General features: G+C 36.7%; 1 protein-coding gene across 1 annotated transcript; it reads left to right on the top strand.

Moving 5' to 3' along the window:
• The first annotated feature begins 15,741 nt into the window (after window positions 1-15,741).
• LOC123870473 lies at window positions 15,742-20,355 on the top strand. The gene is made up of 3 exons (XM_045913799.1): window positions 15,742-16,900; window positions 17,053-17,537; window positions 20,239-20,355. Exons 1-3 carry the CDS (start codon window positions 15,742-15,744, stop codon window positions 20,353-20,355), a joined length of 1,761 nt encoding a protein of 586 aa, XP_045769755.1.
• The last annotated feature ends 1,691 nt before the right edge of the window (window positions 20,356-22,046 follow it).

The raw sequence follows: 22,046 nt of genomic DNA, 5'->3' as shown, positions 1-22,046 counted from the left end.
TAACGCTATTATTTTCCACTCGGATTTAAGAACGGACGTGTTGGTCGTAATAAATATAAAAGTTATAGCGTGCGGGAGCCTTAACCCTTCGCTTAAGGCTCGCCACAAGCGGATTACCGTCATTACTCATTTCCACGTAGTACAAGAGATGACCATAAGATTTCTTAAGCACAATACTAATGTTAAAATCAGCTGGGTGCTGGTTTAGAAATAACTCTACAAGAATAAATACATACTTAACATTATAAATGCGAAAGTGTGTCCGTCTGTCTACTAGCTTTTCACAGCCCTACAGTTTAACCGATTTTGACGACATTTGATACAAAGTTAGCTTACATCATGGGGAAGGACATAGATTACTTTTTATCCCCAAAAATAAAAGAGTTAATGTGGTACGGAGGTTGCTTGCATCCCGGAAACTGACATAGGCGATTTTTTATCCCGGAAAATCAAAGAGTTCCCAAAGGATTTTTGATAAATTAAAATCGATGCGGATGAAGTCAATACATAAATTAATAAGGCGTTAGTGGTGACAGCCTAGCGGTTACCTTTTAACTTTTAAGAGTTAGGTATGGGCATTTTAAGCAGTTAAATATCACTTGCTGTTACGGTGAAGGAAAACATCGTGAGGAAACCTGCATGCCTTAGAGTTTTCCATAATGTTCTTAAAGATGTGTATAGTCTGCTAATCAATACTGGGCCAGCGTGGCAGAATATGGCCTTAATACTTCTCATTCTGAGAGGAGACCTCTTAGAATGAGAAGTAGGCCGGGATGGGGTGATTATAATTTATAATGATGTACATAATTTTTAATTTTCTAACACGTTTTATACGATCTTAGCTTAGTCAATATTTCACCCAAAATACTTATGCAATTACTCCTTAGGAAATCACAGTGGTCTCTTACACTACACCGTCTAGAATGCCTCGGGCCTGAGACAGAATGTACGTCCCGTTTTTTCTTACCTGTTTATTTATGTGGAGCTCTAATTGCGTTTTTATGTTGTGGGGAGACGAGTTTATTAGAATTTTAACATATAATTTTATTTTTCTTTGTTATTTTCATTCACGACGAGAAGCTCTTACGAATAATATGATACTTACTCTTTTATTTGTGACGTATATTTTTTGGGTCTAGAAGGATTTTAAATACCTAAAGAAAATTTCGAAAGATTTCAGATTATGACAAATTCTTTTTTTTAATAACATAATACTTACCGGTTTGCACTAAGGAAAAATTTACATAAAAATATGTTAAAAAGCCTATTTTCTGTGTATGTATCGAATGCATTTGAGACTTGAGATCTTCAAGTCTTCTTTCAATAATCTCGTAATCTATCATAGAATTTACCCGACTTTTGCAGTGCGAACTGAAAGAAGCGTCCATAAATATAGTCCTTTATGAGTATATGTACCATCCATTATTTATCAAACCATAAAATGTAATTTATAAAGAACCAATAACTTTTATCTCTAGATTTTTTTAGGATCAATATGAAAAAGTCCCTCAAATTCATAAATCAGCGGGTCAAACTCGGTCAGGGAATAAAAATCCTACCCAAGAATCTTTCACCCATAAATATCAGCATTTATTAACCATATTATAATAGGGGTTCAAAGATTCAGTACCCTTTCTGGCCGATGATGAATAAATTTGGATTCAATTCTACTTAAGCTCTCTTCGTGTGTGAGTGTAATAAAATATCAAAATTGTACAATTCTAAAATGAGCTGAAACATTCCTTTTACATAGCTCTTTGTGTTGTGTTTCTTGCAGACTTTTCTCAGTAGAATCAGCTGTAGTAATCTTGATGTCATAAAAATCACAAATAAATCAATATTTTTCAATTTTGAAGACAATCGATGACATCAAGTGAATCGCAGGCTGCCGCTGGATTCAGGCACAGATCGTGGGATGTGTAGATCTTCGTTAATATTTCCGTAATCTCTGCTACTTTAACACTACATACGTTTCACTCCCCTAAGCGCGCATTCACAGGTAACGTGATATCAGCAGCTGACTGTATATTAAGCGTTACGCAGTTTACTGCTTTTCTATACATATTACGTTATGCGTAGTCGCAGACTCTCGGCGTTACATGCTACGCCACTTCGCACCGCGACGCAGATTGGCTCCGAAACTAAGGAGACGAAACTAACTATCAGGAGGTCTCGGATTCGAGACCTCCTGATTACGACGACAGCGCTCATTACTGCGCCAGTGAGGTCGACAAAGTGTGAACGCTCTCTAACGCTCCGGCTACACGCTCCGTCTTGCCTGCGCAGTTATAACTACACAGTCCAATCTTTAGCAGCTTTAAGAACTGAAAGGGATACTGTCTTGCCGTCTAAACGCAAGCATTAACTGCTCAAACTGGCTTAAGTAGATAAGCTCTCAGGTATGACGGAGCGTGTAGCCGGAGCTTAACACTAGTGCGTTCATACGTTTCGCTCCCCTAAAAAGGTTTTTATTGATACATTGGCCATGTCCTACTTTTATATTGGTACTAAAAGCGTATAAAGGAGTATTTGAGTAAAGGAGTTTACTTACCCTTTGATTGTTTGCGATACGTTTCCTTCGGACTTGCGGAGGAGGAAAATTTCCGCAAATTCCTTCATTTTCATGATTTATTGGCCCGACCCAATCTTTTAGCGATAATAGCGAAGGTTTTTTTCTGCAGTATTTATATAAAATGTCTTATAATTCATTTAATGGATATTTTAGTTAATTAAGGCTGAGGGTTTTTTGATAGTCCCAATAACTCAAAAGTCAAAAATGGTGGATAAAAATGATAGTTAAATTTTGCGAATCAGATTCAGAGATAAGTAATATTAGGTATAATACCTAGTTAATAGATCTTTGGATCTGAAATCAAAATTAAACCAACCGAAAACTCGTTGAACAAGCAGCTATCGTAAGCTTGTCTTTGGTAATTTTAGCGTTGAGAAAATAGACTTTAAGCTCCACATGCAAGATTTAATCCTTTAAAAGCATTTCCGTGTGCTCTCAAAATATTTTCTAAATAAATTGGTCCCTTTAACTTTGCAACAATACTGTCCATTTGTGTGTGGTATTAGACTAAACAAAAGTATGACAAAACGAGAATTTACGATGTTTATTCTGTACAAAGACACACAAAAGCGCGTCATTTGCGGGGTCTCTTTATTCGGCAAAGAGCTGTAAACAATTGGCAACTTTGACAACCATTTCGAACTGACAAAAAGGATTAGGCGAAACCCATGCAACTTTAACTTTGCCGAAAAATAAGCTTTTTTCGCTTAATAATAAACTCTGCGCCTTTAGGAATAAAGGTGTGATTGCATTTAAACTAACGCAAATAAATTGAGATTAGTATGTAGGAATAAATGTTTTTTTAGATGATGCTCTCGAGTTTGCAACAGTCCTTGCTCTGTTGGAGAAGTTTTTTAGGGTTCTGTAGGTTTCTCAATATCCTTATCTTGTCTGGTCTACCAAACGTAACATACCATACCATACCACCAAGCATACCACCACTCAGGTACCTTTGATTACTTAAGACGCACTTAGCTAAAGAAAAGTTAGAGGTAGGTACATGTCCGGGTTCGAATTCCCTACTTACCTCCCGAACTTACTAAACTATCAGCAGGGCGGTGATAGCTTAGATAGATAGATTATAAGGCCCAATAAACAGGGTATTTTTTGAACTAAAATCTTCATATCATAAGAGGCATATACTTAGAGGATAAGTTGACCTATATGAAATACAGACAATTTCTTTTATTTTATTTCAAAACGCACCTTTGGAAAGATGAAAGCGAAACCTTTTTCATTTCTCCTTAGCACAATATTAAAAGTGGTTTATAATTCATGTACAGAACCCATTGAAAACCTCCCCGAGTTTATTTTATCTTAACCAATAATCCTCGAGGATTTCGCGCATTGTTGATTTGTGTAAACATTTCATTCAATCCCTTCAATATTGCTTTTTGTGTAATAATTTCAATTTGACGTTTTGTAATCTGCTAAGATAACATTCTGTAGGATTGAAATAACATCTCTTCTTTATTATCCTTGAAGATTTGCTCGTCAAAGCCCTGGTACTAGTTTTATTATACCTTAGTTATATTTCATATTACATAGCTACATAGCACATAGCTATGCTAGGAGTTTCTCTACGTGGTCGAATCAGAAATGAGATCCGTAGGGGAACCAGAGTAACTGACTGACTGCAGTGCATGGACGATACAAGAACTCTGAAAAAATTGTTAAACAGCCAATCAGAAGGCCGCAGAGGAAGGAGCAGAAGGAAGACCTAGAGGTCACTGGATTGAAGTAGTGGAGGAAGACATGAAGGTTTTGGGGGTTCGGAGCTGGTAAAAACTGCACCTGACCGCCTTCTATGGAGAAGTTTGTTCAACCAAGCCAAGGAGCACCCTGGGTTGGAACACTTTGATGATGAAGTTATGTTTTGTGTGGTTTGGTTGATTTGAAAGTAACTCAGATCATTTTTTGAACTGAAGTAACGTTTGTGTTACTTCTGTGTATTTAAAACTAAGTAAGTAAGTAGTTGGCCCACTTCGGCTTCGTTCGAGAGGAGCTTTTGAAAATTGGTGAGAGGTAGAATTCCTAAAAGTTCTGAAACGCGTATTCTTTAATTCGTAGGCCAAAATAACAATATAAATTGATATACTTGAATAGACGATGCCTACAACTTCGTTCGCGTGGATTTAGGACTTTTAAAATCTCAAGGGAACTCTTTGATTTTTTGGGATAAAAGCCTTTATCCGTATATGAGATGCAAGCCATCTCTATACTTTTTGTCAAATACTGCTGAACGGATAGGCCGTGAAAAACTAGCAGATAGACCGACAGACTGACACACTTTCGCATTTCATTCCATTAATTGGATTTGAAAAGTTACAGATTTTCATCTCCTTTTAGAAGTTCATCCTCTCAAGACTACGGATCAACAAATTATCTTCATCATAGCATTAAAGATGTCGTCAAACATATCACATTATGTGTGAGTTACAAACTACAAATCAATCAATTCAGTTTGAACATACAAACTAAAGAGCTTTTCCTTTCTATTATCTTTATTACAGCGTTTTATTCGAGCGTTATACAAATTTAAATCTTACTGACTTGTAATATGGTTAAATTTTCGTTAGCATTATCGTGGAATGTTGCACCAGTGAAATTACTTAATACCCAAGGTATATTTTTCTTGTGTTTGTCTCTGGAGAGGAATACAAACAGAGAGAGCACATGTCGTAATCGAGTACCTACCTACTCATACTATGTAGTGCGATAAGTGTTGTTTGTCTTAAAAATGTCTTCACTTTGGAGCCTTGTTATGTTTTCACTTGTAAGTTTTCAATGCATTCGTGTAGGAGAAAATAAGTCTGAAAGTATCGAGTAAAGTATATGTAACGTGTTTTTTCTCGTGCCAAACGGAACAGAACGATTTCTATACATCGTTGCATATAAAAATATCTTTCATCAATTCAATCACACTTTACTAAAGTAAAGAAAAGAAACAAAGAAATTCATAGGCGTTAAAAGTAAAGGTCAAATAGATATAAACTGTTACAACTACGAGGGACGGAGTGTAGTGGAGATTCAGAGGCGATCATTAAAAACGCCATGCTATGTCATTATTCACGAAACAAAAAAAAAGACTAGTGAATCGTACCATCGCTACATATCATCGCGGGCCCTGGCACTTATGCGCGTAGTTTCTATCGTAAATCAAAGATATTAAAGAGGACGGCGGAACCTCTTTCGAGTTCACAGTATAAATCACTAAAGCGAGGACCTACCAATACTGCCTTTGCATACGTCCACATAAATCGTAGAAAAAACACGCCTATATATCTCACGCTGATGCCGGAGTTTATAGACTTGAAAATACAGGTGGTGATGCATCACTTGATGCTAAAGTTGAAGTAACCTTAAAGTAAAAATTGAATTTAAAGCAATTACTTAATTAAGATCAAATATTATTAAACATATCAACAATTTCAGAATGTTTACGCCATGATACTCTATTTTACTTCTCACTACTTGACTCCATTTTCTTTAAGTTAAAACGTATAATATTTTAATCGTTGAATATCACTTGCTTTATTGATGCAGGAAACTATTGAGAAGACACCTGCATGCATCATTTTTACAAAGGTTTGTGCTGTCTGCTAATCCACACTTGGCCAGCGTGGGGGAGTAAACCCTACATCTTTCTCATTCTGAAATGAGATCTATGCCTACTCAGTACTGGGCTGATGACGAGTTGAAATGATGATGAAAAACAGGAAAGATAATAATTTATGATGATTAATAGTTTTATCTTTTAAGGATGTCCACAATTCACGCTCTTTTCCCACTTTATTTCGTCTCATGGATGTCAAAGAAGTAGTCTGAGATTTAATCTACTTTTCTAGAGGATGCATGCCCACTAGGAAAGATATGAAATAAATTGAATTTATTTCAAAAAGGAAAATAAAATGTACTACATAACTTGACCTAGATCTCCTTTGTCGCAACGCATTGAAATATTTCAAACGTTTACAATCAAAATACGTAACAAATATTTCGGACCTTTTTATTTTATTTGCAAAGCCGACTATAAAAGCATCCGAAATAAAAATGCTTCCTATCAAAGAGTAATTAAAACATGTATGAAAAAAATACGAGTATAAACTGAGGTAGTGAAAGATTTATTCACTACAAAGATTTCAAAATAATAATAATTATTATTGACGAAATTTATTTTCAGCTCTCTAGCTCAAATAGGACGCGTTTGCTGCCAAAACCAGTGAGCAAAAGTCGTTTTTGCTCACCCTTAGATTAAAAATGTTTATTTATGGTTGTGTCAACAAGGTCAAAATCTTAACCATTAGAGTTAGACTATCTCTGCTTCAACCGCATCACAAAAAAAAAATTTCAAGCACATTAAAGGCCAGCTCTTAAGCTTTTGTAAAAAAATAGTCAACTTTCTCTACGCACGTGCTGCTACAAACGTGATCACATACAATTCCAATTTTACGTTGGCACCGAACTTGTGCCCAACTTTCGTTTTCCGCTTCCACAATAAATAATATTCGCCTTGTATTCGCCCGAAATTACTTTCTTTGTGTGAAACAAACTAAGATATCCATACTAAGATAACGTGAAATTCACTTTCGTCATCACGTTTCTGAATAAAGGCTTTACAGTATACGGGGTCGGTTAAGAAAGGCTTATTTAGCGTATGATCACACAAACGGCATTTTGTATCAAAACAATTTATCCTTAATACATGTATAATAGTAATTGGTGTAAAATACCGTCGCGTTGCAACGACAATAATGGTTACTGTATCCGGCGAGATTAGTTCGTGTTTGTTCGAGCTAAAAGAAACTACTGTACAGATTTTCATACGGGTTTCACTAAAATATTCAAGGATTATCTAAGAAGATAAGCTATAATTTATGAATATTTTGCGAAAATAAGCTACTGGTATGAGGATAATTTATTGAATTAAGTTGTAAAAAATCGTCCCATCTCAGCAAAGCACTGAGAGTGTACTGAAAGTGTTTGAAGTGCGTTTTAATATAATAATAATTATAAACAAGCTGAAAATGCTGAAAAATAACTATTGTAGTTAATTTTGTCGCTAGTGTATGCTCCTGCTAAAGCTTATTGTATCATAACCAATATCAAAGCGAAACGGCGAGTCACCCACCATTATAGAAGTGTTACTGTTTCATAGGAATGTGTTGTTTGGTTCGTGACGAGATGACGCCCAGATAAACTTCAAACAAGGTACAGTTGATGCGGAAACAATATATATTGTTGAGTTTTGTATAAAGACACACAATCGTTTGGGAATTTAATCAATGGTTTTCTTATAACCAGCATTTTTGTTGGTAATATTTACCGTTGTCAAGTAAACATTGCTGTGTAGGTACTTATTTCTTTTCTTCCTCAAAAGTTTCGGTAAACCACAGTCTTATTACTTAAACAACCACGATTTGGCAAAATTAATTGGGAATCTGGAACCAATGTCAGTCGCTCTTAAGTAAATATACTTATTAGGTACCTATCTTCAGGACTTCAAACTTCATATAAAATAATAGGTATACCTATTCAATAAAACTTAAATTGTCTCTACCTTCATCACCTTCATTATCACTATGGAGATCAACGTTTTAGGAAACGCGGATTCGAGAGAGTATTTAGTAAATAAAAATATAAGATGAACAATACCAAAGATAATAAAGACAAAATGTGCGCACCAAATTAAGAACCTAAACCTATCTTAAAAGTTAGTTAAAGAAGAATAACGTTTCTTTTTGGAAATACTGAAACAACGCGTAATAAATTCAAATACTAACAGTTATACAGCAAAGTTATTGAAGTATTTAATTAAAGAGTAAACCTTAACTGAAGCTAAATAAGCTTCCAAACTATGTTTACTTTATCGTCCGGGATAAAACGCATACAGTTTTATATTTTATCCGGCGAAATTTGCAAAGCTGCTTTTTAGCACAAATCGGACATGTTGCTGCGAAAATTTCAACCGAGAATCCCGGTTATATTTGTTTTTAACCATTAGTACAAAGTAATTCCGTACGCTCTAGTGACTCTTTTCAACAAGACCGGCTATAGAGAACCATTTGTGTTAATCCCTAAGCGAGCTAGTTTAGTCAGTTTCAGCAAATGAAAACATTCAAGTAGGTTTCCACTCAGACTTCGCAGTTAAAGAGTTGTTTTCTCGAAAACTTTGCACTAATCCCGAGAGGCTGCTCCTTATTCGCACCAAATGCTAATTCAATAAAACCTTATAGTTTTTAAATGCTACTAATTTTTCTATAATTTTAATTATTTTAAGTTTCTGAAAAGTGAAAGTATCAAAATTAATTGTAGGAAGAAATTAAGATATTGAAGTTATATTTTTTAACACCAACTTGGACAAATTTAAATGAGAAATACTTCATTGAAATCTCATTGCTTAGCGCAATACTATCAGAAAAATATGCATTTTAAATTCTAAGTGTGATACAGTAATAAATATTTGAGTTATTTGTCAAACAAATCTCTAGAAAGATGAAAGGATTATTTGCGAACTCGTTCGGCGCAAGTAAATTGAAAAATATGTGAACGCCGCATAAATTGAATGTGCCTGAGAAAACAGTCATTTCTAACGCGATAGATGGTTTGGCGCTAACGTAGATAAATCGGTCGGATGTCGCCCCGCTACATCGCCTTCCTTAACGACCGATGGATCGGAATCAGTTTAGGGTTAAAGGTGATTTTGCGTGTAATATTTTGCGTTACGTGAAATTCTGTAAGACTTGATGATCACACTAATATTATAAAGGAGAAAGTTTGTATGTGTGTGTGTGTATGTGTGTGTATGTTTGTTACTCCTTCACGCAAAAACTACTGGACGGATTGGGCTGAAATTTAGAATGGAGATAGATTATACCCTGGATTAGCACATAGGCTCCTTTTTATCCCGGAAAATCAAAGAGTTCCCACGGGAATTTTAAAAACCTACATCCACGCGAACGAAGTCGCGGGTTTCAGCTAGTATTGATATAAGCCTCAATGGGTAAAAGAGTTGCAAATAAGTAACAAGATTAGCTTCCGATTACAGTTTAGTCTTTCGTGTAACCTTTCATGTTAACGTTAACTATCGTTAAGAACTAGGAAACCATACGGTAATTTACACCTTTACGTTAATTTGCACCAGAGGTTTTGATTAAGACGTCTATGCCAGTGGTCTGTAATTATTTAGTACGGATGGGAATGTTACGGGAAAACTTGCGTTTGACATACCCATACAATTTTGGCAGATTAACTCAAAGTTTACGTTAATTCGAGAAATACTGCCTCTAATGAAGATGGTGAATGGTTTTGATTTTCTTTAAGCTGGATATTTTATAACACACTAATATCACACTGATTGTAATGCTAGTCTGGCAGTGATTAGGATTACCTATATTACGCGACAGGTCGAGTTGGCAATCGGAGAAGCGACGCCCGCACACCCGTACAGCCCCTGCGCTACCCGGTGCGAGATAGGGCGGGTGTGCAGGGCGTCTCATACCTCGATTGCCATCTTGACCTGTCGCGTGTGCTGGACAAATTAACATCCAGTATCGTGATCGCTATTCTTGTAACAAAAATAAAAAAGTACGAAGAGCTATACTTTTCAAAGATTCCATGAGAGATTTCTAAAAGCTCGTGAATATAGAAAGTACTTAATAACATAGTTTTTATAGAAGGTAAGTATATTTAACGTACATTTAAAGAATCATATTATAAAAAAAAACAAGGAAAGTAAATCCCGTTTTGTATGTCACAACAGCGATTAAAAATCAACAAAAGCAAACATCTGTAGTACATAATAATGTTTACTTTATATCATACTTCGTGCCTATTGCATGCATTGAAGGATTAGACGCATGCGGAGGAAAGTGAAGTATTAAAAATGAAATGATGGGTTAAGTAAGATTTATATCTATAATATGATGATTTTTAGGGTTCCATACCCGAAGAACGGGACCCTATTACAAGGGTCCGTTGTCCGTCCGTTTGTCCTTCCGTCCGCCCGCCCGCCTGTCTCACGAGATCGGCTGGATCTCGTGAACCAAAATAGGAAGAGAGTTTTAGAATGTCTGTTTTATTGCTGCTATAACAAAAAATAATAAATATTTTAAAAATGTGTGTGTGAAAATTAAAAAGTTTTATTTCTCGTAGGATGGTACGGTACCCTTCATGTGCGAGTCCAACTCGCGCTTGACCGATTTTATTACAAGATACTATGTTAAAATAATTATAGATACACAATTTTAACAATGTCTATTTAACAGGGCTCTCTCCGTCACTCGTTTCATACAATCGTAGTTCCAGTTTCATTTGAATACTAAGCAACCAAAGTCCATGAAATTTTGCAGACATATTCTAGAAACTAATATCTATGTCTGTGGTGTTTTAGATTTTTCTAAAAATATGTAGTTTTAAAATTACAGAGGCTCAAAGATTTGTATGTAAATTTTTAAGACCGCCTAACTTTGAAACCGAATATTTTAACAGAAATCTGGAAAACCACAGACATAGATATTAGTTTCTAGAATATGTCTGCAAAATTTCATGGACTTTGGTTGCTTAATATTCAAATGAAATTGGAACTAGGTTTGTATGAAACGAGTGACGGAGAGAGCCCTCTGAAATAAATGTGCGTGCCGCGTCGAACGTGAAGAAATATCATTGTGGGAACTGCTTTTGGAAACGGAGTAAATCTTGGGACAGACGGGTACTTATTATGTGAAGCAATAAAAGCGCGATGAGATGCAAGAAGTGCGCTCTTGAGAGACATATTGCAAACTAGCTGATGCCCGCGTGGATGTAGGTTTTTTAAATTTCCGTGGGAACTCTTTGCTTTTCCGGGATAAAAAGTAACCTATGTGCTAATCCAGGGTATAATCTATCTCCATTCTAAATTTCAGCCCAATCCGTCTAGTAGATTTTGCGTGAAGGAGTAACAAACATACACACACACACACACATACAAACTTTCTCCTTTATAATATTAGTGTGACTAGAGGATGCTCGCGACTTCGTCTGCGTGGATGTAGGTTTTTAAAGATCCCGTGGGAACTTTTTGATTTTCCGGGATAAAAAGTAGCCTATGTCCGTCCCTTGGATATAAACTAACTCTGTACCAAATTTCGTCAGAATCGGTTAAAATGTTAGGCCAGACACACAGACACACTTCCGCATTTATAAGTATATTTCGCATAAGTATGGATAAGACGACAACTAAAACACAAATAACCCCTAGTTGTTGATGATGAGGGGAGCAGCCTAGGATATACAGTGACATATTATATTTGAGTAATTTTGTTGTTAGGGTAAGTGTGTACACGTATTAGGTGTGTGTAAGTAAAGAGTCATGCTAATTACTAAAAACTTGGTCGACCATCATTTCTTAAATGGTTATTTTTCTACAAAAACTATTAAATAAACCTCATAGTGATTTCTTATTATCTATTTTACAAGGTGTCTTTCGAGAGAGAAATTCAACCTTTTTCTTTCGACTTTTTATGGTTAAGTTAGGTTAAATAATATGCTTCTGTGTATAGGTTTCTATAAAGGAATTAAATTGCAAGCTTACAGTATTAATAGTTGAATTAAAATGGTTGTGATACCCAGACAGACTGGTCCCGTCTGGAACAAAGTTTCTAATGAAGAATATGTTACTTTTAGTTCTTAGCTACGCTGTTCCTAGATATTCTTGATGAAATCTTAGTCTGGCAAAATTTACCTTTGAATAACGAAATTTCCTGCCTCTGTAGTGTAGTAATTAATATTTAACGAGTGTGCAGCAAGCTTAAAGCCCGTATGTCCCAACCATAGCTTTACGTTATAGTCCTTTTGTCTCTGACACTCCCTTACTATTTGATTTATAGATTCGTCCGTTGACTGGCTGTCTAGAGCTTTATTAATGAATTTATTTAAACGCTAATGAACAACTTACGTTCAGGACAAGTGAAGCCAATTTATCTGGATCTCAAATGAAATTATATTTTGAGGCCATAATTAACTTTACTCTGTGTACTGTGTTTCCCTTTAATTTTGTGTTCTACGCAATACTCTACCGGTTGCCGTGACTTCGCTTTAGATTGCAAAATGTTTATAAAGATGACGTATTAGTTACCTATTTATTAACCCCCGACCCAAAAAGAGGGGTGATACAAGTTTGACGTGAGTATCTGTTATCTGTGTATCTGTCTGTGGCATCGTAGCTCCTAAACTAATGAACTAAATTTAATTTTTTGTTTGAAAGGTGGCTTGATCGAGAGTGTTCTTAACTACATATAATCCAAGAAAATCGGTTTAGCCGTTTGAAAGTTATCAGCTCTTTTCTAGTTACTGTAACCTTCACTTGTCGGGGGGGGGGGGGGGCGTTATAAATTTTTAATTTACACTTGTTGATACTCAAGCATGTCAAAATTGAGTATCAAAAAGCGTGACCTTTTTCGCAGATATAGGCATTAAAAAGCTTTCGAATACCGCAAGAGAGTTGTCGCATAGATTGTGCTTGGACTGCAGGTGAAAGCCGTTAAAACATTATATTTATTATTACCATCAAAATTTGCATTATAAAACATAAACCTTTTCATTACACATTCATGCTTATTATCTTAAGTACCTACTTATCAATAATAATGAATTAACATAAAAAAAACTTTAAAAATACTGGCTTACTTTGCCTTCCTGTCTTGATTATGACTGTTTGCGCCATTTCCCTCTCTCTCTCGCACTCCTTTAAACCTAATTATCCATCGCACTCCGTCCCTTCGCGCACATTCGAAAACTCACACGCAAGATTCAACGCCAGTCGCATAAACCGCATGTCACCGATCGATCGTGTGTAAACCGCAACGCGCTGCGCGCAAATAAATAAACCCACGTTTTTCACGCAAAAATCGAGCCAAAATAAAGTGGAGTGCTGTGCTGTGAACCGTAAGAAGGGAAGACTGAAGATAAGAAGCGAAGAGACTTGTCCTGTAAGTGCTTTCTTTGTTCCTTTTTTATCCAGCAACAAGCCACGCCCGTCCGCCATTATTCTAAACCACGCCACTCGAATTTCCTTTGTCTCAACCCGCTAACGCAACCAAAAGTTTGGTCCTTTACGAACCGGATGGAATCAGTTCTTAATCATAATATCCAAAAGTTTGGTCCTTAACGAACCTTGGATGGAACCATTTCTTAATCATAATACTCAATTTTGGCCACAAATATTGGCCACTTCAATCTCGCTATAATATTTCACGCAATTAACGCAACGCAGGTCCTTCGGTAAAATCTCTTGATTAAAGTATACTTATACTTATTTCGCATACGCAAATTACTTATTTGGCAATACTTACTTATTTCGCATACGCAAATTACAGGGAAAATCGAGTGTACCTATTTATTATAGTATTAATTACTACGCAACGCTATAGAACGATATTAATATATCGTATCATTTAAAACGCAGAAAAGACTTTCTTACAGTGCAGTAGGTACCTATATACAGCGCAGTGCATTTAAATCGAATCACAAAACCTAAATTAGTTCGCAAAAAAGGTTAAGTGAATCACATAAGTTATAAATCGAATAGGTAAATTCCGTACGCCAGGTTGCTTTTACCTACCTACATATCATAATTTTATTGCCAACCGTAGGTACGCCGTGTTCTATTCAGAATGGAATAGGTACATGTTGTTTACGCTAACGAGCGACTTCAATAAGTTTATACCTACTTGTTCTAAGGCGTGATATTATACTCGCTTACCCACTCAAGTATAAAATTTAATTTTTACCTACGAGTACGGGTCGTATGAATTGAATCGGTAAGTAAGTACGTACGTTGTTCTCGTAAGCTGGATATTTTATTTCTATCTACCTACTTAGTTTTATTTTATTATTCACTTTACGTATTGTATATGAATTGAATACCTACTTTGTGCCGCGGTTAATCTCGAGTTAAAAACATGTCGAAAGGAGAATGTTCAACCCCGAAAGTGAGTGCAGAGGTGTTAATTTTGGAAGCTCAGGTTGGGGCTTATTTTGCAAATATGCAGTCTATTTATAACGCATCGCAACATACGAAAAGTGAAGATGAAATTAAATACTTTTTGTCGAAAGCCGCTAATATAAATAATTTACGCACAGAATACATAAACCTTGTTAAAGATTTAAATATGGCTCGTATCCGCAATAATCCAGAATATGTCGCGAATTTTCAATCTTTAATTGCATTCGAAGATTTGTTTTCGTCCGTTCAATATAAGTTGAATGAATGTGCGCCTTCCACATCAACGCCGAATAATTACCCAGTTGTGACGTCATGGAAGCCTAAAGTGAAATTGCCACCCATAACTTTACCTAAGTTTAATGGAGATATAAAACAATGGACTATCTTTTATGAATGTTTTAATACTACAATTCACAAAAATAAAGAACTCAGTAATTCTGAAAAATTGCATTATTTATTAGGCCAACTCTCGGATACCGCCTTGACGTCCATAGCTGGAATCGAACCCGCTGGAGAAAACTATGAGCTTATTTACTCAACATTGGTGGATAAATATCAGGATATCCGCGCTTTAGGTTATAGCTATCTAGATCAAGTGCTTAACTTTAAACAGTTACAATCATCGCATAATTTAAACTCGTTTTTAGATGTTTGTGGGACATCAATCGCAGCGTTTGAAAAGTTGGATATAAAGAATAAGGCTGACTTTATTTATTTATATTTAGCTTTAAAAAAGGTAGATAAGGAGACTGCCCGCTTGTATGAAAGTTATATACGCTCTGAAAAAGTACCTACTTTTGATAATTTTATTAAATTTATAAAGGAACAAGCTAAAATAAATGATAGAATTCCTGAGAACACTCATCGCACGCCAAGTGAAAATAAAAATTGGCGCCAACGCACAATCCCTTCGCCACGAAATATACCCTCTTCAAGTACATCTAAATCATTTGTTATTTCGGTTGATAATAAGAATCAGTATTGCCCGCTTTGTAAAACTGATACGCACAAACATTTTTACCGCTGTCCTAAATTTTTAAAATTGACGCCGCAAGAACGATATAAGGTAGTGAAAGCTAACCAATCCTGCACAGTTTGTTTGTCATTCCTGCATAAAAACCGGTTATGCCGTTCGGGTAAATCCTGTTTTTCCTGTATGAACCCATACCACCACACTCTGCTCCATATGTCTAGTCCAAACGAAACTTCTGGACCTAAGGGTGATCGCACACCTGCAGATAAGGGTGATCGCACACCTGCGGACCCTTCAGATACAAAATCACAAAGTCAAACTGCAGTCTCGCTTTGCTCGCTTAATACTAGTATACCAATGCGCACAACCGTTTTGCTGGCAACTGCGTGCGTCCGCGCTTTAGACTCACGTGGGACAGAAAACACTCTCAAATGTCTTATTGACAATGCATCGCAACACAACTATATAACAAATGATTGTGTCAAACGCTTAAATTTGCACATAGAGAACCTGACACATCCCGCGTCTGTGAACGGGTTTGGGGGTACCTCTAGCAAAATTAAGGGTATAAGTCGCATAACAATATTTTCACGCTTTAATAATAAATCATACTCGCTCACGCCGTTGATTGTTGACAAAATCACAGATCACTTACCTACATCGCCAGTAGAAAGGTCGCTGCTCAATTATTTAGAGAGCGTACCACTCGCAGACAATACCTATCACCTTCCAAGTAAGGTTGATATGATTTTAGGCGCGCAAATGTTTACGCAAATTCTGCTATCAGGCCGCGTTGCGGCTCCGCCTGGTATGCCTCACGCTTTACAAACCACGCTTGGATATATTTTAATGGGCACAGCCCCGCTAACGCAATCAGTTCCCCCTTCGCAAACGCAAACGCTATGTGCTATTACTAATGAACGCTTAGATAATTCTTTACGCAATTTTTTTGAATTGGAGGATGTACCTTCCCCTAAGAGTAATTTCCTTAGCACGGAAGAACAAGAATGCGAAGATATTTATAAAAAGACGACAGAACGCGATTCTCACGGTCGATATATCGTAGCTTTGCCGTTTAAGTCCGACCCTAGTGTGTTGGGCAACGCTTCGCTAAACGCAGAAAAACGCTTTAATTATTTAGAACGCAAATTAGAAAAATCACCTTCTTTACGCGACGCTTATAATAATATTATTGATGAATATCTGGAGAAAGACTACTTGAGTCCAGTAACACAAACTCGCTCTGACGTACAATACGTTATTCCGCACCACGGCGTTCAACGCGACGATAAAGTTTCTACTAAAGTCAGAATCGTTCTGGATGCTTCTGCTGTTGAAAATGACACAAGCTTAAACTCGCTATTACATAAAGGTCCTAATTTACAATCGGATTTATTTATGCTATTACTAAATTTTCGCTTATTTAAAATTGCTATTTGTGCAGACATCAAACAGATGTATTTACAATTAAAAGTTCATCCAGAATTTTGGAAGTTTCAAAGAATTTTTATCGCTTTTGCAAAGATGATCCTTTGCAATTATTTGAATTTAAACGCGTCTGCTTTGGCCTCGCTTCAAGTCCCTTTCTTGCGCTTCGCACATTAAAGCAGTTAGCTGAAGACGAAGGCAAAAAATACCCTTTAGCTGCTGCCGTAATAAATGCAGGTCAATTTTACATGGATGACGTCATATGTACAACGCACACCGTAGAAGACGCAATTGAGTTGGCCGACCAATTATCGGAAATGTTCGCAGCGGGTTGCTTCGATTTATTAAAATGGTCGAGCAATTCATCGCAATTTCTTGAACATTATCCTAAAGAACTTTTGCACCCTTCGCTTGCTATTAACTTTGAACCCGAATCTAGTCAGAAGGTTTTAGGGGTTAAGTGGGAACCTCATAAAGATTTGTTTACTTTTGACTTTGCACCTAAAGAAATGAAATGCACTAAACGCAACATGTTGTCGGTCATTGCTCAGTTATTTGACGTTCTCGGATTTGTAGCACCTGTAATATTATTCGCAAAATTACTAATTAAAGAGCTTTGGCTTTTGAAAATTGACTGGGACGAGGAGCCTCCCGCACATATTGCACAAACTTGGCTAAAATTCCAAAGCGAGTTACACATTTTATCTCAAATATCGATACCTAGACATGTCGGTATAACGCAAAACTGTGAAGTAAATTTAATTGCTTTCTCGGATGCAAGTGAAAAGGCTTATGGTGCAGTCTTATATATTCACGCAAGCACACCAAACGGAATCGTTGTTAGTTTACTCTGTGCCAAGTCCAAGGTTGCACCAATTAAAACAGTATCGCTTGCTCGCTTGGAACTATGTGCAGCTTATTTGCTTTCTAAGTTGGTACGCGCTGTGTTGACAAATTATTGTTCTCGCATTACTATTGCTCGCACATACGCATTCTCGGACTCGACAGTCGCTCTCAATTGGATAAATTCCAGTCCACATAAACTAAAAACATTCGTCGCTAATCGGGTATCGAAAATTCAAAATAATTTAGCCCCGGAAAACTTCTTCCACGTTTCTGGTAAAGAAAACCCAAGTGACTGTTTGTCTCGTGGTTTAACTCCCGCTCAACTTGCTTCTCATCCTTTATGGTTTAGCGGCCCAACTTGGATGCGCGAAAGCTGTAAAGATTGGCCCGTTAAGCAATTCGCTCCAGATTTAAACGATTTACCTGAGACTAAAACAGTCGTATTAAATAATGTCTTACCAGAAAAGCCTCTTATATTGACTATCGCGGAACGCTCGTCCAATTGGTCGAAATTGCTACGTATCTTTGTGTACATTTTACGTTTTTCTAAACGCATAATTACTCGCGGATTAATAACCGCGGAGGACTTAAATGCCGCTGAATTGTTTATCATTCGCTCGCTTCAAGAAGTTTATTTCGCTGAATATATAGAAGCCTTAAACAAAGGTACGGCTTTACCGCGCGCTATAAGAAAATTACGTCCCATATTAGTAGACGGAATTATACGCGTTGGTGGACGTTTATCTGTCTGCAAGGATATTTCGTTTGATCATAAACATCCCATTTTGCTTCCTAGCAAGGATCATATTGTTAATTTAATAATCGAATACGTTCATCGCATTAGTTGTCACGCTGGTTCGCAACTCACATTATATTTATTACGCAAAATATATTGGATCCTTTCCACACGAAGAATCGTCCGCGCTCGCATACTGAATACAACACTTCTCCAAGTTCTGCCAGCTGCAGACGTCACCAACGAAAATTCTCGCTTACTCTCACGCTTTTCGCTTTTAGATAAATTAGTACAATCATATTGGAAACGCTGGCGAGAAGAGTATTTACAAACGCTACAGGTTCGAGCAAAATGGAATACGGAATCTCGACCAGTAAAAGTCGGTACAATAGTCTTAATCAATCAGAATTGCGCACCACTGCACTGGCCGTTAGGCAAAGTAGAGAAAGTCTTTCCAGGCCCAGATGGCCGTATTAGAGTCGCTTTAGTTAGAACAAAGAATGGTACACTCGAACGACCTGTAGTGCGCTTATGCCCACTTCCTGTTGAGCTTAATAATTAATCTTTTCTAAGTTACGCAATTTATATTTTTTAGTTTCTAATTATTACTATTTAGTTCCTCTTAGATAATTAATACTCAGTAAGGTTAATCGCTGTCCTAGTAATGGATATTTTAATTTTATATACTCTTTATTTAATAGTGCTTTCTTGAAACAACGTTTCAAGGGGCGGGAGCTATGTTTGCGCCATTTCCCTCTCTCTCTCGCACTCCTTTAAACCTAATTATCCATCGCACTCCGTCCCTTCGCGCACATTCGAAAACTCACACGCAAGATTCAACGCCAGTCGCATAAACCGCATGTCACCGATCGATCGTGTGTAAACCGCAACGCGCTGCGCGCAAATAAATAAACCCACGTTTTTCACGCAAAAATCGAGCCAAAATAAAGTGGAGTGCTGTGCTGTGAACCGTAAGAAGGGAAGACTGAAGATAAGAAGCGAAGAGACTTGTCCTGTAAGTGCTTTCTTTGTTCCTTTTTTATCCAGCAACAAGCCACGCCCGTCCGCCATTATTCTAAACCACGCCACTCGAATTTCCTTTGTCTCAACCCGCTAACGCAACCAATGACCAATTGACCAATATGATATTTTTTATTAATTTATGCTTAAAAAATGCACTTGCCGGTAATAGTAGTCTGATAATGCTCGTGAATTCGTCCGAATTTAGGTTTTTTAAAGATCCCATGGGAACTCCTAGATTTTCGGGAATAAAAAATAGCCTGTGTCCGTTTCCGGGATACAGGGTATTTCTGTATACGTTAAAAACGGTTAAACCGATGGGCATTTAACAGTCCGTGGGAACTCCTTGATTTTTCAGGATAAAAAGTAGCCTATATCCGTCTTTGGAATGCAAGCCATATTTGTACGTGAAAGGTAAAAGACAGACAGATAGACGGACAGACAGCCAACCACAGTTTCGCATTTATTATACCTATTAGTACGGATTCTCTCTTGAAGGTCCTCCATATTTTAAGTACAGGGAATGGTGAGAAAATTCCACTTTTTAATTTTTTCATGAATTCTTTTTTTAATTGCGTCGGAAGACAGTCCACTAGAGGGATCACAGAACACAAATCGCGGAAGAGTATTCCAAACTTTAGCCATGAGGAATGATGATACAAAAAGTTTTGTGCGTGTAGATGGAATGTAGACGACATAAGGATGGAAACTTGCCCGACGCTCTGCGGTTCGGTGGTAAAATGGTGAATTTCCTAAATGGAAATAGAAAATCTGCATTAGATATATCAGTCATATAGGCTAGGCTTTTATATTTATGAAAACCCATTGAAAGTAAATAAAACATGAAACAAAGCAAAGTACTCGTAACTATTATTAGTTACGGTTGAACCTTTCGCAGACTCGCTTCATCAATTTCAAAACATAGTGTAGTTTTGCAGCGGAGCCTCATTGAAAAGGCCGGGCCTTTTTACTAATGCTCTCAGGGGCTTAATTAACATCCCTCTCGTGAAAAGGCGGAGTGCTTAATTCCAGTTGCCAGATAGAAGCCGTGCGCGTAATAGAGTCGGGAACGGGGAACTGCAATCGGGTGTAGTGCAGTTTTTTGTGAATTTTTAGACATCGATACCTGAAACCACTGTTTTTGAAACTATTTCATGGTGTTTTATTGTCTGGAATAGTATTTTTAGGGTTCCGTACCTCAAAAGGAAAAACGGAACCACTAGGATAACTTTGTTGTCTGTCTGTCTGTCTGTTCATCGTGTCTGTCAAGAAATCTATAGGGTACTTTCCCGTTGACCTAGAATCAAGAAATTTGGCAGGTAGGTAGGTTTTATAGCATAATTACAGGAATAAATCTGAAAACTGCGAATTTGTGGTTACATCATTAAAAAAAAAATTAAAATGTGTTTCGATTTTCAAAGTAAGATAACTATACAAAGTGGGGTATCATATGAAAGGGCTTTTTACCTATACATTCTAAAACAGATTTTTATTGAGTTTTATGTATAATAGTTTTTGATTTATCGAGCAAAATGTTGGAAAAAATACCCGAGCACGAAACCCTCAGTGCGCGAGTCTGACTCGCACTTGGCCAGTTTTTTTGTGAATTTTTAGACATCGATACCTAAGTCACTGCTTTTGAAACTAATTTATGGTGTTTTGAATACCTAGTATTTTATTCTATTGTCTTCACTCCACATCGCGTATTATTAGATTTTTTGTGAACCTATTTCTATATTATATACTTTTTTATGCGCCTATTTTGTAACAATAAAAACGCATTGTTGGCAGACAGACGACACATAATCCGTATAAAACCACTGGTCAAGATTGAAAGGTGAAAATGCAGTCGTAATCATTTAAAACGACGATGATCACGAGTATGAAAATTTATTCTAATTGAAATTTTAAATGCGAAAGTGAATCGGGTGTCTGTCTATTTGCTTATCTGTCTGTTAACATTTCACGGTCCATCGGGTCAACCTATTTTGACGAAATTCGGGACAGAGATAGCTTACATCCCGAAAACAGATGTAAGCTACTTTTCACCCCGGCAAATCAGAGTTGCCACGGGGTTGTTGTAAAACTTAATCCACGTGGTCAGAGTCTTAGGCATCACATCTTTTTAAATAACTATAGGTACGTCAAGTATTGGACTAATAATAACGAAAATGTTACTAAAAGGAAATACTACACCTTAAAATATGTCAAACAACGCCAGATTAGAATTTAACTTTTCAAATCTTATAGGAATTTAAATCAATCGGTGAATTTATCAAGATCTTGATAGAACATAATCGATTCTAGTGAAGGCCGAGTAATTAGAAATGTCATAGGCAATGTTAACTCTTCAAATATTACCACAAAGGAACAATACGCTCCAGAGATTCCCCAATGATTGAAGAAGCGAAGTTAATGGAATTTCCAATTTCAGCGCATAAAATAACATTTCAATTTAAAATCACACCAGATGTTCACGAGCGAATAA

The sequence above is a fragment of the Maniola jurtina genome, chromosome 12 (assembly GCF_905333055.1).
Source record: "Maniola jurtina chromosome 12, ilManJurt1.1, whole genome shotgun sequence".
NCBI classification, from domain to species: domain Eukaryota; kingdom Metazoa; phylum Arthropoda; class Insecta; order Lepidoptera; family Nymphalidae; genus Maniola; species Maniola jurtina.
This window is presented reverse-complemented; position numbering and strand designations above follow the sequence as displayed.